The 14,977-nt window shown below is 44.4% G+C and overlaps 1 protein-coding gene and 1 long non-coding RNA gene across 4 annotated transcripts in view; one reads left to right on the top strand and one right to left on the bottom strand.

Annotated features, from left to right (window-relative positions):
- Positions 1 to 708: 708 nt before the first annotated feature.
- The window catches only part of ppfibp1a (PPFIA binding protein 1a), a 32,925-nt gene continuing 18,656 nt past the window's right edge, over positions 709 to 14,977 (bottom strand). Inside the window, exons 4-26 of one of the 3 annotated variants that reach the window (XM_015961193.3) lie at positions 12,619 to 12,699; positions 10,838 to 10,951; positions 10,641 to 10,751; positions 9,054 to 9,146; positions 8,866 to 8,904; positions 6,415 to 6,532; positions 5,745 to 5,806; positions 5,609 to 5,675; positions 5,328 to 5,419; positions 5,100 to 5,173; positions 4,082 to 4,136; positions 3,707 to 3,857; positions 3,444 to 3,579; positions 3,249 to 3,368; positions 2,968 to 3,118; positions 2,704 to 2,815; positions 2,548 to 2,636; positions 2,276 to 2,398; positions 2,072 to 2,197; positions 1,802 to 1,990; positions 1,451 to 1,606; positions 1,317 to 1,382; positions 709 to 1,244 (exon numbers count right to left, since the gene is read on the bottom strand). In XM_015961193.3, coding sequence (XP_015816679.3) covers positions 1,164 to 1,244; positions 1,317 to 1,382; positions 1,451 to 1,606; positions 1,802 to 1,990; positions 2,072 to 2,197; positions 2,276 to 2,398; positions 2,548 to 2,636; positions 2,704 to 2,815; positions 2,968 to 3,118; positions 3,249 to 3,368; positions 3,444 to 3,579; positions 3,707 to 3,857; positions 4,082 to 4,136; positions 5,100 to 5,173; positions 5,328 to 5,419; positions 5,609 to 5,675; positions 5,745 to 5,806; positions 6,415 to 6,532; positions 8,866 to 8,904; positions 9,054 to 9,146; positions 10,641 to 10,751; positions 10,838 to 10,951; positions 12,619 to 12,699 — 2,406 coding nt within the window. In that variant the 3' untranslated portion in view covers positions 709 to 1,163. The remainder of the gene's footprint in view (positions 1,245 to 1,316; positions 1,383 to 1,450; positions 1,607 to 1,801; positions 1,991 to 2,071; positions 2,198 to 2,275; positions 2,399 to 2,547; positions 2,637 to 2,703; positions 2,816 to 2,967; positions 3,119 to 3,248; positions 3,369 to 3,443; positions 3,580 to 3,706; positions 3,858 to 4,081; positions 4,137 to 5,099; positions 5,174 to 5,327; positions 5,420 to 5,608; positions 5,676 to 5,744; positions 5,807 to 6,414; positions 6,533 to 8,865; positions 8,905 to 9,053; positions 9,147 to 10,640; positions 10,752 to 10,837; positions 10,952 to 12,618; positions 12,700 to 14,977) is intronic. The other 2 variants (XM_070547792.1, XM_015961202.3) reach the window with 2 other exon arrangements.
- On the top strand, positions 12,710 to 14,102 carry LOC139065282 (uncharacterized). The gene is made up of 3 exons (XR_011518318.1): positions 12,710 to 13,492; positions 13,676 to 13,769; positions 13,891 to 14,102. It is a non-coding gene; the product is annotated as an uncharacterized lncRNA (long non-coding RNA).

The raw sequence follows: 14,977 nt of genomic DNA, 5'->3' as shown, positions 1-14,977 counted from the left end.
GTCTCCACAGTTTCAACAGGTTGGCCTTTGATGACCACTGGAGAGAATGTTTGTTTTTTTCTTTCTAAAATCAATAACCAGCTCTTGTGTTTTGCAGAAAGTTTACATCACACCATCTAACAAAGGAGTTAACTTCCTCCCTATAAGCCAGGTCATCACCCCGGGAGATCAGGCCCAGTAGGGCAGTGTCATCGGAGAGCTTCTGTGACAAGATGGTAAACTGTGCCTACAGTCCGCTGTATACAGTGTAAATAAAGATAAAACTGACCCCCAACCCTCACAAACTGGGGCCTGTTCAAGAAATAGTCTAAAATCCAATAATTTATTTCCTAAAATATGGGGCTGACTGGTATTAAAAGCACTAGAAAAATGAAACATAAGTCACACTAAACTGCTGGCTTTCGAAGGTGTTAATAAATAATGTCCAGCAGATACAGAAGGGCATCAGCCACACCTACACCCTTCCTATATGCAAACTGAAGGGGATCTGGGAAGGAAACAACCTGTTCTCTCAGGCATTTAAGGACGACTCAAAACATTTCATTAAGTGTGATGTCAACGCAATAGGCCTAGACTGGACAGCTGACACCTGTTTCCTTAGGGATCGGCACAAGACGAGAAGTTTTCCACATTACAGGTATTTTAGCAGCAGACAAGGACCGCATGAAAATAGTGAAGGACCGCTGCAAGCTGCTCTGCACAAACTAAGTCAGATTTATTCACTTTTATTACCAAAAACAGAAGTAAAACAATAATTAGCATGCATGAAACAAATACAGCTTGTACAAACGTGTCTTTGGTTTAGAGTTGAGCAGCTGAAACACACCGTAATATGAAGTTATCGTCTCTCAGCAGATGACAGATGAGCTAAAACAGCCCCCCCCCCCCTCCCCAAAATTAGCAGTTAGTTCTTCTGTCCAGGTAGAACTTTGAGTACGACACTACGCTAACATGGATGAGGAGTAAAAATAACTAATTCTGATGGAGTCAAGCTAGCAGCTGCCGAGCAGACCCCCTCTAACCGAACACCCTGACTGGATGATTTTAACATCATACGGGTGAAACGTCATTAAGGTGACAAGTTCTCACTATTAACTGCAGTAAAGATACATTTTCAGCTCATGCAATAATATCGTTAAATACGTGAAGGAAGAGGCTGAAGCTCAGACTTGTGCTTCAGTTTTGATGTCCTCCAAAGGGAAAACGGAGATCTCCCGGAAAAGCTCTTCCTCCTTTAGCATGCTCTGAAACATAATCAGGCTAGCGTCACCTCATCCTCTCAGACCACATCAGACTAGAGCAGGTTCACTTCTCACCGTCAGGTTGTTGATCCCCTCAGAAAACGCTCCGATCTGTCTGACCGCTCCTTCCGAGTCCTCCATCTGCAACGTCAGTTCAGACTCATGACTGTAACAGGTAAGGTGGTCGTCATGGAGATAAAAACATTTACCTGCTCCAGCGGGTCCAGATTATCCTCGTAGATCCCAACGTTCCTGTGGAAGCTGCTGTTCTTTGGCATTTCTATGTTCAAAGGACAAACGTAGTCCTCACAATCATCGCGTCTCCTCCTCAACGAGCCAAAACCACCAAACGATGAACGTCTGGGCTGCGACGCAAAAACCCACAAGGCTGAAACTTCTCAGAGCAACAATAAAGCATCGTCAGAAGTTAGACAGACACGCTAATGAGCTTGTTCCGGACTCCTTCAAAGAGCAGCGAGCCTCGTTCACAATTACAAAACCAAAGCTCAACTTGTTGCCATAGTGACCGGATGATGGAGAAGTGCAGAGCAGACACCGACCTTGACTCTGGCGGTGGCTGTGAGGACGGAGTAGTCCGGGTTCTCCAGACCTTCCTGCTTTTGCCGCTGCGCCTCAGAACCCACCAGCAGGTGGAAGTGTGTAGCCAGGTGGCGTCTGAGCAGGGTTTTACTGGGAGGGATGTTGAGCAGCAGGGCGAGAGCTTCCACGTTAAAACGAGGCTCCAACACCTTCATAGAGCACAACCGTGGTCAGGTCTGAGAAGTGCACGTGATCTGCTCTAATTAACGCACAAGGAGCCGCTTCCTCACCATCAGCCCGCCGTGAACGCCACTTCCTCTTAGGTTAGGAGCGTATTCAGCCAGATCAACGGAGCGCAGCCACTCCATCACTCTGTGGTTGGTCCACTGGGAGATCTCAGCTGGAGTCAGGTTGTTCTGCTCAACCACAGCAGTTCGAGTCAAGAACTCAGGTTTTCTAATGAAAGCTGAAGCGTGCAGTCAGGGGTGTGATACCTCATCAGATGGCCGTCGCCTCACACAGTTGGGTTCAAATGAGTTTAAGCGCAGGACCTGAATGGCTCTTTTGATGCTCAGGTGATGAAGGACACTCCCAACCTTCAGAGACAGCAGGTCTTCCTAGAGAACAGATCAAACAGCAGCGTTAACGAGTCCTGGTCACCCGTGGGGGGATTTATTCCAACCTCGTTAAGAGTTTGGACACTAAATGTCTGATCTTTAGGCTTCTAGAGACGCCCGAGCAGCTTTAATGAGCCCCATCTGCTCACCACAGTCATGTAGTGCAGCATGCGTCCGTCCACTCGAGCTTCGTCAAAGTTACTTTTATACTGCGGGAGACCGATGTCGTCCAGCCACCCTGGTGCAAAACGGCAACAGTCAGAGGTGTGCAAACACAAGAGTCGGCTCTGAGACTGGTCACTCACTGGTCACCCAGTTATGGTCCAGTTTGCCCTGAAGGTCGTCGTCCTCGGTCCCGAGAGCCTGGAGGGCGAGCTGCAGCTTCTTCCTGTGGAGAGGCTGCTTCATGCCCAACTCCTGGAGACACAAACACGACTGTCCTCAGAGGAGCGTTGCAGCAATCCCAAACATCTGGTCCGGTGTTTAACTGTAGAAGTCCTCGGATTCTAATTTCAATGACGTAAACCAGATTAACTCGTTAGATCTGATCACAGCAGAGTTCATCCCACCTTCTCCAGGTCGTGTTGTGACGCCTGCAGCAGCGTTTGTCCTGATTTGATCCAGTTCTGACCCGGAGCTGCGTACACACCCAGGCCCTGCTCATGGAGCCAGGTGGAAACCTCGTCTTTATCCCACCGGGCGAAAGGAACGTCCACGGCCCTGGACGCGGGACAGGGACTGTTCTTACCTCACGGCAAAACAAAAACGCTACCCGAGTTTACACCGATGACTCGTTTAAAAATGACGCAAATGTTATAAACCCGAGTTGGATGTCATTTAAAACACCTACTTGTGTTTAGAGTCACTCGACCAGCCGAGTCGCGGGCCAGCGGTGGCTCGGACTCCGCCCCTTCTAAACGCCGTGTCGGAGTCGTCCAGGTTGAAGGAGGTGGAGTGACTCCTCTTCAGCCTGAAGGAGCACCGCAATATTAAAAACCAACAAACAACCTCGTGATGACTCACGGACGGCAGACCGCAGCGTCACCTGCCGAAAAACTTCATCAACCCTTTCGGCTTCTTCTTGGCCTCTGGGGATGATGCAGGAAGAGCCGCATCACGGGATTTCTTTGAGGGAACGCCAGCCAGATCCAGGTGTTCTGTACCTTTTTGTTCCATCTCAGCTGTAAGCATTAACACGTGAATCACCCACAGCAGACGTTCTGCCAAAACTAATGGGTCATCTTCTAAATAAAAGACAAGAACATTGTATACTGTGATTGCAACAGGAGCGTGTTTAGCTGGACTCACCAAGGTTCGGGGAGCTGGACGCCTGCTTGCCTCCACGCAGCTTCAAGAAGCCGCGGCCAAAAGAAGAGCGAGCCTTCTTGGTACCAAAACCCCCATCGCTCGTGTTTCCTTTGGCGGGAGAAGAGGAGCCAACCCTGGCTTTGGTTCTAGTCTGCAAGAAATAAACCAAACGAGTCAGGAAACACTCAAATTCAAAAGATAGACAAAGTAGCAGCATTTAACCACTAGGTGTCAGAGCAGGACTGGATTAGATCAGCTTCATGGGGGGGGGGGGGGGGGGGCTGCTAAAGGGCTTCACCAAGAGTGGTAAAAATCTATTGAATTTGTTTATTTATGGGTCATAATGTGTTTTCTGTACCAACAGACTGGTCTTACCAGGTTTGTGCTGCTGGTTGCAGCTGAGCTGTTAGGTGGTGACTGATCCAAGGAGCTGAAACAACAAAATGATAACTAAACAACCACTTTGTCTCTGATTTAATCAGAACTGATGACAGAGCCACCTCTGTACCTAAAGGTCACAATATTCACAGTAATGGTGTTGAAACTGTAAGATGTGAGATTATTCATAAACTAGATGCTCTGATTCAATTCAAGTTTATTTATATAGCGCCAAATCACGACAAGAGTCGTCTCAAGGCACTTCACATAATAAACATTCCAATCCAGGTCAGTTCATTAAGCCAATCAGTGAAAAGTTTCCTATATAAGGAACCCAGCAGGTTGCATCGAGTCACTGACTAGTGTCAGTGACTTTACAGTAATCTTCATACTAAGCAAGCATGCAGCGACAGTGGAGAGGAAAACTCCCTTTTAACAGGAAGAAACCTCCAGAGGATCCTGGCTCAGTATAAGCAGCCATCCTCCACGACTTACTGGGGATGGAGAAGACAGAGCACACACACACACACACACACACACACACACACACACACACACACACACACACACACACACACACACACACACACACACACACACACACACACACACACACACACACACACACTAGTGTTTCTATGGCTGCATTGTGATTTCTTAGTTAATATATTAAAATATATACTTTAATTATCTATAATTCATTCAATAGGTGAACTAGTAGTAGCACTTTCCATGTCAAAGAAAGTCAAATGTTCTGATGGCGTCGAAGCTTCTGGATCAGCTCAGTCTGTGTTTACAGCAACCTGCCTCAGATGTGTAAGAAAAAGTTCATTTTCAGGTCATTTTGGAGCTTTCCCAAAGGACTGAAGCACCGAACACAGCTGTAAAACCTGCTCTTAATGCTAGTACACAACTGATGAGCTGCACTTCTGTAACACTGATTAATGTTCATGTTGAGACTTAAAACAGGAACAATGGCTCTTTACTGATAACCCACGATGGTGCTTTTCTTTACCTCTGGGCTGCCTGGAGCTGCCGTTCTGTGTCCAGTTCCCTCATTTCGGAGAGCACAGCTATACATGGAGTAGACTAAAGAACAGAGAAACAACATGAAGCTTCCGGGTCCTCCTCCCAACAGCAGAGCATTTACTCAGCCTGACGCATAAAACCAAAAACAAGCTCTGAGGGTTTGTGAGTCTGGGGTTCGTCCTGTGTCAGCTGTTTGGACAAAGGTTGTGTTTACCTCACTGGAGCTCCTTCCTGCCTCCACCTCTATGGACGCAGAAACCGAGGGATCGTCCAGGATATCGGCATAGTCGTCTTCTTTTAGCTTCTCTGAGAGACCACAGATCACACAGTCACCACTAAGATGCGATACCAAAAGTTATTTTAGTGAAACGTTACTTAAATATTTATTTTAACTGGCTGATCTTGGGAAAGCAGCCAGAAACTGTTTTACTGGCTACATCATGGTGGATAAATGCGAACGTCGTGAGTCATTTAAACCCAGAATAATCCTCTCACCTCTGACCAACTCCTGCACTCTCCTGCACTTTGTGAGCGACTCCTCCAGCTCTTTAATCCGTCGCTCCTGCAGATACACACACAAGTCGTGATACGTTCAGCGGGTCGGCGCAGCTGCTGACACGCTGGTCTGTACCTTCTCATCGTTCTCTGACGTCAGTACCTCCAACACACTCTTCATCTGCACCACTTCAGTGTCTGAAAATGGGGAAAAGATGCTTTATACTGGTGGAGCTTCAACTGTAAACAGCCCAGAAAGAACCCAACAGAAATAATGAAGCCGACTGGGAGCTGGTCAGCTGCTGCAGAAAGCTGCGGCCATCAAAAAGACTCTGGGATTGTCTGTGTTTCACAAAGTGCCATGCACAAGTAAATACTTGCAAACCACTTGGTAATTAAATGAGGATGTCATGAGCTCTTAATTACAGGGGGGGGGGGGGGGGGGTCTGCTGGTGTCATGTGACGGCGCCACAAACCTCATCTCAGCTGGGTATCGACCTCCTTCTGCTGAGAAGTTTTTAAAACTCAGACATTTATTTACTCGGTCATGTTTTCCTCCGCTCTGCAGCGAGTGAATCGGAACACGCGAATGAAGGACATTCCTCCGGCAGCGGGTCAGATTGGGACTAAAGCACAACAGAACCCTGCGGCTGGTTTATTTTGTCTCAGAAACGTGATTGTGAGAAAATAATTCGTGCAGGAATCCAGGGTGATGTTGGAAGGTAAAATGTCTTCGTCTAATCCTCGTAAACCCATGAAAATGAACCCGCAGGAAGCTCTCAGACTAGATAAGAGACAGCCCCCACCTCTCTCCCCCCCCCCACATTGGTCATGGAGCTCCACCATCAGCTTGCACTCATCCTTCAGCCTGCTCAGCTCCTCCTCTCGCTCCTCCAGCTGCCTCTGCAGAATCTGCAGCTCCTCCTGTAAAACATTAACGATCCAAAATGAACACGAAAACCAAAAGGCTCAGGTTAACATCAGAGACCTTCAGAACCAGAAAAGTTTCCTCGCTTCAAGCCACTAAATCTCCAGATGGAGATTTTCAGGTGTTAAATGGTAAATGGCCTGTTTTTGTATGGCACCTTCTTAGGGTTCTACAACCCCCCAATCACGTGGATTGGCCAGAAATCTTCTACAACATTATAATGAGTGCTACAAATTACATAATCTGGGAATAAAGGAAATGTAACCTAATCTAAAATGGTCTGATCGGTCTGTTTTGATCTATTTTGAAAACTCCGATCAAAACCGATAGGGGCGCCATCGGCCGATTGGGATCAAATGCCGATCCATCGGTGCATCCCTACCAAGCACAGGCGCCACTGGTCCTTCTGACCACCACCAGCAGGCAAGGTGGGTTAAGTGTCTCGCCCAAGGACACACCAGCAGCATTTTCTGGTCGAAGCCGGGATCGAACCTGCAACCTTGCAATTACTGGACAACCCGCTCTACCTACTGCTGTCCAATAAAACTCTCTCCTCATCTTGTTTGTGTCCTATCTGTACCCTTCACCAACAACAACAAAAACATGGCTCCTGCTGAGTTAGTCGCAGCTTAAGGATGATGATGCTGCATTAAACAGTTGTCTCACTCTCCCTGTTGTAGATGTTGTTTGTGTTTAGTCTCCTGTTAGTAAAAATCGGTTTTAATCGGTCACGCTGAGTTAGTTTCATGCAGGCTGAACATGAAAATAGACAAAACTCCGAGGCCAGATGTCCAAATATCAGGAAATAAGACTCCAAAACCTGCTGTTTACTGCCACTCTGCTGTTTGTGCTGATCCAAGCACTTCTGGGCTTTTTTTGCCCCGAGTACGACCTTCAAGGCATTCATTCCTACCAGAGACCACTGCAAATGTATTGAACTAACGAGTGAACCACACCTTTAACATTTTACTTTCCGTAACATAGAATGTGCTACTACTAGTTCATCTGTGGAATTAATTAAAGATTCGCTCAAATAAAGACCTTTGTTAGGAAATTGAATGTGTACTAGGAAATGTAGGCAGCCATAGAAACATGACTTGGTACAAAGGTGTGCGTGCATGTGCTGAATCTCCAGTGAGTGGCAGCAGGTGGCTGCTCATACTACAACCTTTAACTTAATGAGGTTTAAGGCTTAATGAGCTGAACTCAGCTGGGATGTTTACTTTGTGAAGTTTATAGAAATAAACTGAAATCAATTCATGACCACAGACATGAACGAACCTTCGCTACACAAAATCTCTGTTAACACATTTAAGTTTAGATTTAACACCGTGTTAGCTGAGCGTTACAACTAGGGATGCACCGATACCGATACTGGTATCAGTATCGATACCAGTATCGGTATCGGTAAAAGTTAACCAATACCAGGGACTGATACGAATGCAGTTGCTTGAAAATGGCTTCACTGTAACTTGTCGTTTCTGTTCACTTAATATTTTAGTTTTGTGATGATTTCCATTCATACATTTTACTTTTTATCTACCTCACAGTCTCTTCCTGTTGAAAGCAGAGAAGAAAATAAAATCTGTATTCTAAATCATTGCATTTTTTTGTGTGGTAGAAGTATCGGTATTGGTAATCGGTATCGGCGAGTACTCAGATCCAAGTATCGGTTTGGAAAAAAGTGGTATCATTGCATCCCTAGTTACAACATGGATTTTATGATTTACTATTTAAAAATGTTTTTTGTTTGCATTGACTTTATTTACGATACAATCCTACAAACATAGAAGAACTGAAGAACAAACACTCCAGTTCCACATCTAATTGTTTATAATGTTGGATATTTATCCGTACAACATCAATATCCTCTGTGTAAAATCTGTGGTGCTTAGAGAAATAATCATAAACTAAGTAGAAATGGATTTGCTCGTCTGACAAGTCTTTTTATCGACTAAACAAATATCAAGAGTAACATTTAAAACATGTCACTCGCTCCGTCTGTGTTTTTATGTCATCTAATTCTGTTGTCAGTTCTAACAAGTGGCGTGTGCTAAAATATCGATGATAATCAATCAGAATGTGGGAAGCCGCAGACATTTTCACAAGCTGATTACAAAGAATCAATGAACAAAACATTAAGCTCTAATAAGGGAGTGAGCAGATGAGTTCAACCCAGAAAACGACTGAAGCACCTAAATAATCAAACACAGCCATCACACAACTCAAACCAAAGGTGAGTTATTTCACACTCGTGACACAAACCCACTTACAGGAAGTGTGGTGAAAGTCAGGGAAGCAGTGAAGAAGAAGAAGCTCAAACCTTCACCTCATCTCCAGTCGAGCGTTCCAAGATCCACTTTGGACGCTTGGACAGGTGAAAACGTTGCAGGAAGACATTTATTTTTTATCACAGAAAAGACAGAAAAGTCGTCACAGAGGAAAGAAAAAGCAGCGATGATGAGACAAGAAAAGGGTTCAAAAGGTAATGGTGACATGAGTGTAACACACACTTACTTTAGTGACTTTGAGTTTCTTCTCACACAGAAGTCTTTCATTCTCGATGTCGGTCATCCTGAACCGCAGGTCTGTCACTTCCTGATACAAACCCTGAGGATGGCAGAAAAACAACATTTAACTCGGAGACAAAGGCCCAAAAACATGCATCATGTTAAGCTAACGCTGCGATGTAATTAAATCCACGTGGGTCATGCAGCACAGAGATATTAAAGTTAAGGAAAACATGTCTGCAGTCTCAGCATTCACCCATATCAGCAGGTGAGGAAACATCCATGGGAGCTTCTGAGGCATCGTGTGTACACTTTAAAAATGCATCGACGTTCCTCACCAGTTACCATACCAGTTCATTTCTAAAGCACGTGTAAAATACAGCATGGGAGCTGCCCGAAGTGCTGCACAGGCAGGATAAAATAAAACCAAAAACGACAAGGATAAAAAATACTGAATAGTAATAACAAATAAAAACAACTAAACGAGTCACTGTCTAAGAGTCAAGTCGTAAAAGTGGGCCTTTAAACGAGATTTAAAAACCGCCTAAGAGGAGGAAGCCCGGCAAACTGTAATGGGAAGTGCGTTCCACAGCTTGGGGGCAGCACAGAAATGCTTGTTCGCCCCTAAATTTATAGCAAATCTGGGGAGTGCAGAGCAGCAGGAGATCAGCCGACCTCAACGTGTACATAGGCACATAAGTGGTGAGCAGGTCAACAGATAAGGAGGAGCCAGGTCATGAGGTGCTTTAAAAACAAAAGTCAATAACTTCAACTGGACAGGGAAGGTGACCGGGAGCCAATGGAGACGTGTCAGGACCGGAGTGATATGGCAGCAGCGTTCAGGGCACCAGGGCCTGAAATTCACTTCTAAAAATAGAGGGGAATTCCCCCCTCACATATGTCTGTACAGGGGGAATTTATATATGGGGGGGGGGGGGGGGGGGGGGCACTTAACTCCTGTGCCACCGTCGCTATTGTCATGCCATTTCATGCCAATTGTAAAGCACACTGAATTGCCCGTGTTTGAAATGTGCTTTATAAATAAAGCTGCCTTGCCTTTTTTTTAACCTGATTTACCTGCTTTAAAATGTTCAAACAGAAAACCAAGATGTCATTGATGAATCTGGAAACATAGTCCACGCTTTTCTAAACAAATCTGAGTTCTTCATGTGTTTCTTTATTCCTGATTTAACGCCTTAATGGACAGGAAAAGATAAATGTCCGTACACTCCGCTAATGGTCTGAGTCTGGAAACTCCAGAGTAACGAGTATAGAGAATATAGCCTTCACTGTGGTGTGTGTGTGTGTGTGTGTGTGTGTGTGTGTGTGTGTGTGTGTGTGTGTGTGTGTGTGTGTGTGTGTGTGTTGGGAACTCTGTCAGGAAACAGCTGCTGGAACAAAAAGGGGGATTTAGGCCTCTTGCACAACCCTTAAAGAAGGTCCCCTGGCACCACGTGAGAGCTCCAGCCGACTGAGACGGACCTCTGTGGGTCTAAAAACAATGACTGAACGGCTGCCAGGAGAACTGAACTATCTGCTCCATTTACCAGCCTCCAGCAGAGTTCAAGTCCAGGACGGGGGTGGGGGGTCCTACCTCGTTGCCCCTGTGATTGTGCTCCAGAGCAGTAAGCTTCAGCTTCAGGCTGGACACCTCGGTCATCAGCTCCAGCTTCTGGGTCTCCAGAGCGGTCCGGTTTAACAGCTCCTAACAACAAGTGGTGACCATTGTGATGAGCAGAGTTTTTATAAACGGGTCAGAGAATTCCAGCCACCTCCGGGTCCTTGGGTCACCTGCTGCAGCAGCTCCTCGGCAGCATTCAGCTTCTCCCGATGATGCTCCAGACTTTTATCTAAATCACGAATCTTCTCACCTTGCACCTCCACCTGGTCCGTTAGCACGCTCACCTGCACAACAGCAGTGCGACATTCAGGAGCAGGTTATAAAAGAGTCATTTCACATTATAGAGTAAATGTTCTTATGAACTTTAACATGAACCTCTAAAAAGATCAACATGTCAAACCGTGTCTCATCATTAGGACCATGCTAGGATATCGAAAGTTCACCAACGGACTCATTTTTAACTTTAAACAAAACGAGGCGTTTTGAACGGAGGCGGTTTCTGGTCGTAATCCTCCTGACTTGGTTTCCAGCGTCTTCCTCTAGAGAAGACTTTAAATTAGGGCTGCACAATATATTGCAAATATATCATTATCGCGATATCAGCATGCGCAACATGCTTATCGCAAAGAACAGATAAACATCGCAATGAATGGTCAGCTCAAATGTTTGCAACACATAATGCATTCAGTACATCAAACGAAAGCATGATTTTTTTTAACTAATCAAACAGAGCTCTTCACCCATTTGGCCAATTGGGTGGGTTCTCATAGGTTAGATGCCCGTCCCCGACACAAATTTGATGGTTAGCAAACACCTGAGTTAGCTTTGTTCTGCTCTTTTTGCTGATTCTGCTTTTCCCGGGATCCACCGATTGCCTTTTCTTTTCCCCTTTCCTCACATCTTTTGCTTTTCTCATTTTTATGATTTTTTGGTCATTTTTTTATTTCTTGGTTTTTGATTATTTTTGTTCCCGAGTTAAGTTTTATTTATTTTATTTATTATTCTATTATACGTCATCACAATATTAATCACTGTTATCGCATATCGCAGGTTTTTCTAATATCGTGCAGCCCTACTTTAAGTGTTACTGTAGAAGTTACTGTTCAGTCAGATTTTATTTATAAAGCGTTTTTCAAGCAAAGTGTAACTCAAAGTGCTTTACAGAATTAAAATGACCCCAAATTCCCATAACAGTTTATTAACAGACGCGCATGCGCGTGCACGCACACACCAGTAAAAATTTATATCTGACTGAGTCCAGATGAGCCAAGTAAAGTAAGGCAAGGAAACGCCATCAGAGGAGCCGTCTGCCCCGGCAGCATCAGGTCTTCCACACCAAGTCAGGGCGCTCAGAGGAGGAGGAGCATAGACCCCCACCTCCATTAAACACTACCTCTAGAGCGCCCAGGAAGCTACAGTCGACCACCGCCCCCGGGGTAGAGGGCCCCTACAGAGAAAATACTGGATTAAAATGAGTAAAAATATGAAAATAAAAGCTAATATAAATGACAAAAGTAAGAAAATAAGTAATAAAATCATATGGACAGTAAAATAATAATATTATTAAATAATGAAATAATGCTAAAATATAGTCATATAAAACATGCAAAGCCAGTAATAAAATATAATCATGTAAACCAGAAATAAAACTATAGTAAATAATTAGATAAGAGCTAACCTAAACAGGTGGGTCTTGAGCCTGGACTGTTCAACCTTGAAGACGACATTAAAAAGCTTCCAGTGACTTTCTGAGTCCAGGAATCAAATGATGCGATATCCTGATAATAACTCACCAACATGAGTCTTAAACTCCAGGATGAAAACTAATAATTTGTTCATTTCAACCAGAAAATTGAATAAATATGCGTCTTGTCAGAGTGAACCACAACTGTTTAATACAATCACACTTCATTTCACAGCCAACAACAATTGTTGAGTTTTTCTCACAAACCTGAAGAATGAGACACTCTTTGTCACTCTCCAGTCGGGAGAGACGCTCTTGGTAAACCGCCTCTGAGCCGTGGACGTTCGTCTGGGAGAGAAACCATACCCGATTATTTACGTCAGAATAAAAAGCTGCTGTGACAAGAAAAAGGAGGCTTTCAGCTGTCATTTCTGCTTTTTACATAATGGCTCATGAATAAACAAAGAACAGGATCATTTTGTAATTCTGCTGCTTTGCTTCACCACAATAGCTCTGAAATGAAGCAATCAAGGAGCCAAGTGTCCAAGTTATGAATATTCTAAACATTCTGGAGTTTTTCTCATGACTGGATTCGCTGCTTTTCGTTTGGTCTTCAAGTAAAAATCAAGTTAAGGTCAGGGTAACTGACCTGAACAACGTTTTCTACTTCTGTGCATAAGAGGAGGATGTAAGACTCCGCTTTTAAGTTTCTGACTGACTCAAAGTAAAAGACATCCTATCAATGACATCTTTGAATCACCTTCAACTGAAGCTGATGATTAGTGTGAGAATGACATCATGACCTAAAAACGTACCGCGCTGCGGTCCAGATTCATCACACTGACTAACCTCTGTAAGGCACACAAGGGCTGTGTCTCAATTCAGGGTCTGCATCCTACCTCGGCCGGATTCTTCGGCCGGTTACGTCACAGCGCCGCGACTCGGCCTGTCCCAATTCGAAGACTCCTTCAAATGCGGTCGACGAATGCGGCCTTCTTTTCGCCTGAATGAAGGATGGGTCGGGTGTATCCTTCAATAGGTAGCATTTCCCAAGATGCCTTGCGGGCCGGCCGGCAGAAAAACTTAAAAACAATGGCGGACAGTGAAGCGGGAGCTGTCGGAGAGGATTGCGCTTATAAATGTAAGTATAAACTTGAAAACTGTCAGTTTAAGGACTTTTTGTGATACATGAACGTTATTTTAGTTAGAAATGTTACAGTAAAAGTGCTTGTATTGCGGTCTCGGCTCGTATGTTCGGCCGCGCTCGGTGTCGTACTTCTCCCACTACGTTTCCCCCTGATTTTAATAGAAGTTTGTATTTTAGGACCAAAAGAGAAAACCAGGGAATTTATTAAGCTTAGGGCGGAGATGGACCACATGATCACCGGAGCAAAGTATTCGGCGGCTGTGGCATGGAGGTACAATAACATCTCATATTTTAAAAACTCGTTTGAGTATATTTTTTTCTGCGAAAACATGAAAGGAATAACCCGTTGTCCTCTTTTCTCTTCCTGTTTCTTTTCTTACATGTTTGTTAAGACTATTCTGGAGAAAATGGGCATCCAGGGGAAGGTGCCAGCGATGAGCTTCTGGAGCTGATCTGGGAGGACATGAGGCTGCAGAGCAGCAGAGGGCACAGGAGAGAAGGAAGAACTTTGACAGCTTTTTACTTTGCTAGAAAAAAATGGTTAATGAAGATTAAACATGTACATGTAAAAGAAATATCTAAATAAAATCAGTTCTGCATTAAACTCTTGAATTTTATTTTTGTTTACAAATGAGAATTGTTTACTAGAGGGTATCCGCTGGGTCTTGAAAAGTCTTAAAAGGTGATAAATCGGTTTTGGTCAAAGTAAGACCCTTAGAAAGTATTAAAAACTATTATCACATCTTTGCTCAGGCTCAGCTAGTCTAAAGTATTTTCTCTGAATTAGCTCTCCAACAGTCAAGGAAATGATTAACCCCCAGAGACCCACGGTTGTAGTATTACAACATCAGATTTAAGTCTACAAAAATAAACCTTCCCCATTTTTTTTCTTTTTAAAACCACATTTACATTGCTAATAGGTCCTATTCAGTTCTGCAACACTATTGGCTGTTAAAATGTGTAAATAGGCCCGTTTATCTGGCCTCCTAGAACAACATGTGAAAGGTTAAAAAATATTTTGCAGTTGTTTTCTAAATTTGGGTTTCTGGGGGTTAAAAAGCTAAATAAAACGTCGAGCTCCATCGTTTAAGGTTCCTTCTGCCTTCTGCCCATCGGTTCCACGGTTGCTAGGCGACGGAACGTTCGCCGAGGGAGTTCATGAAGGCTAGGCCTGTCCAAATTCACAGCCGTTAACATCCGGTCTACCCGGCCGACGGAGGACGCAGCCCACGTCGGCCGGGTGGGCTGGGTCCTTCGAAGGATGCAGACCCTGAATTGAGACACAGCCAAGAGTGAGCTGGGTTTTAAAGCAGTCGTCTCTCAGAAATCACATTTAAAGAGACGAAGAAAAGCATCTGAATGAGTTTAAAAGGGTGGAAAACCTCAGCGGCAGGGCTCCTACAGAAACACCATCTTTCATCAGGCACATTGTGACTTCTACAGGACTTCTGTTGTGTGTAAGAATTTAATTTACATCTA

Source organism: Nothobranchius furzeri, chromosome 1 (genome assembly GCF_043380555.1).
Source record: "Nothobranchius furzeri strain GRZ-AD chromosome 1, NfurGRZ-RIMD1, whole genome shotgun sequence".
NCBI lineage: Eukaryota > Metazoa > Chordata > Actinopteri > Cyprinodontiformes > Nothobranchiidae > Nothobranchius > Nothobranchius furzeri.
Note: the sequence above shows the minus strand (reverse complement) of the source record. Positions and strands in the feature narration are given on the sequence as shown.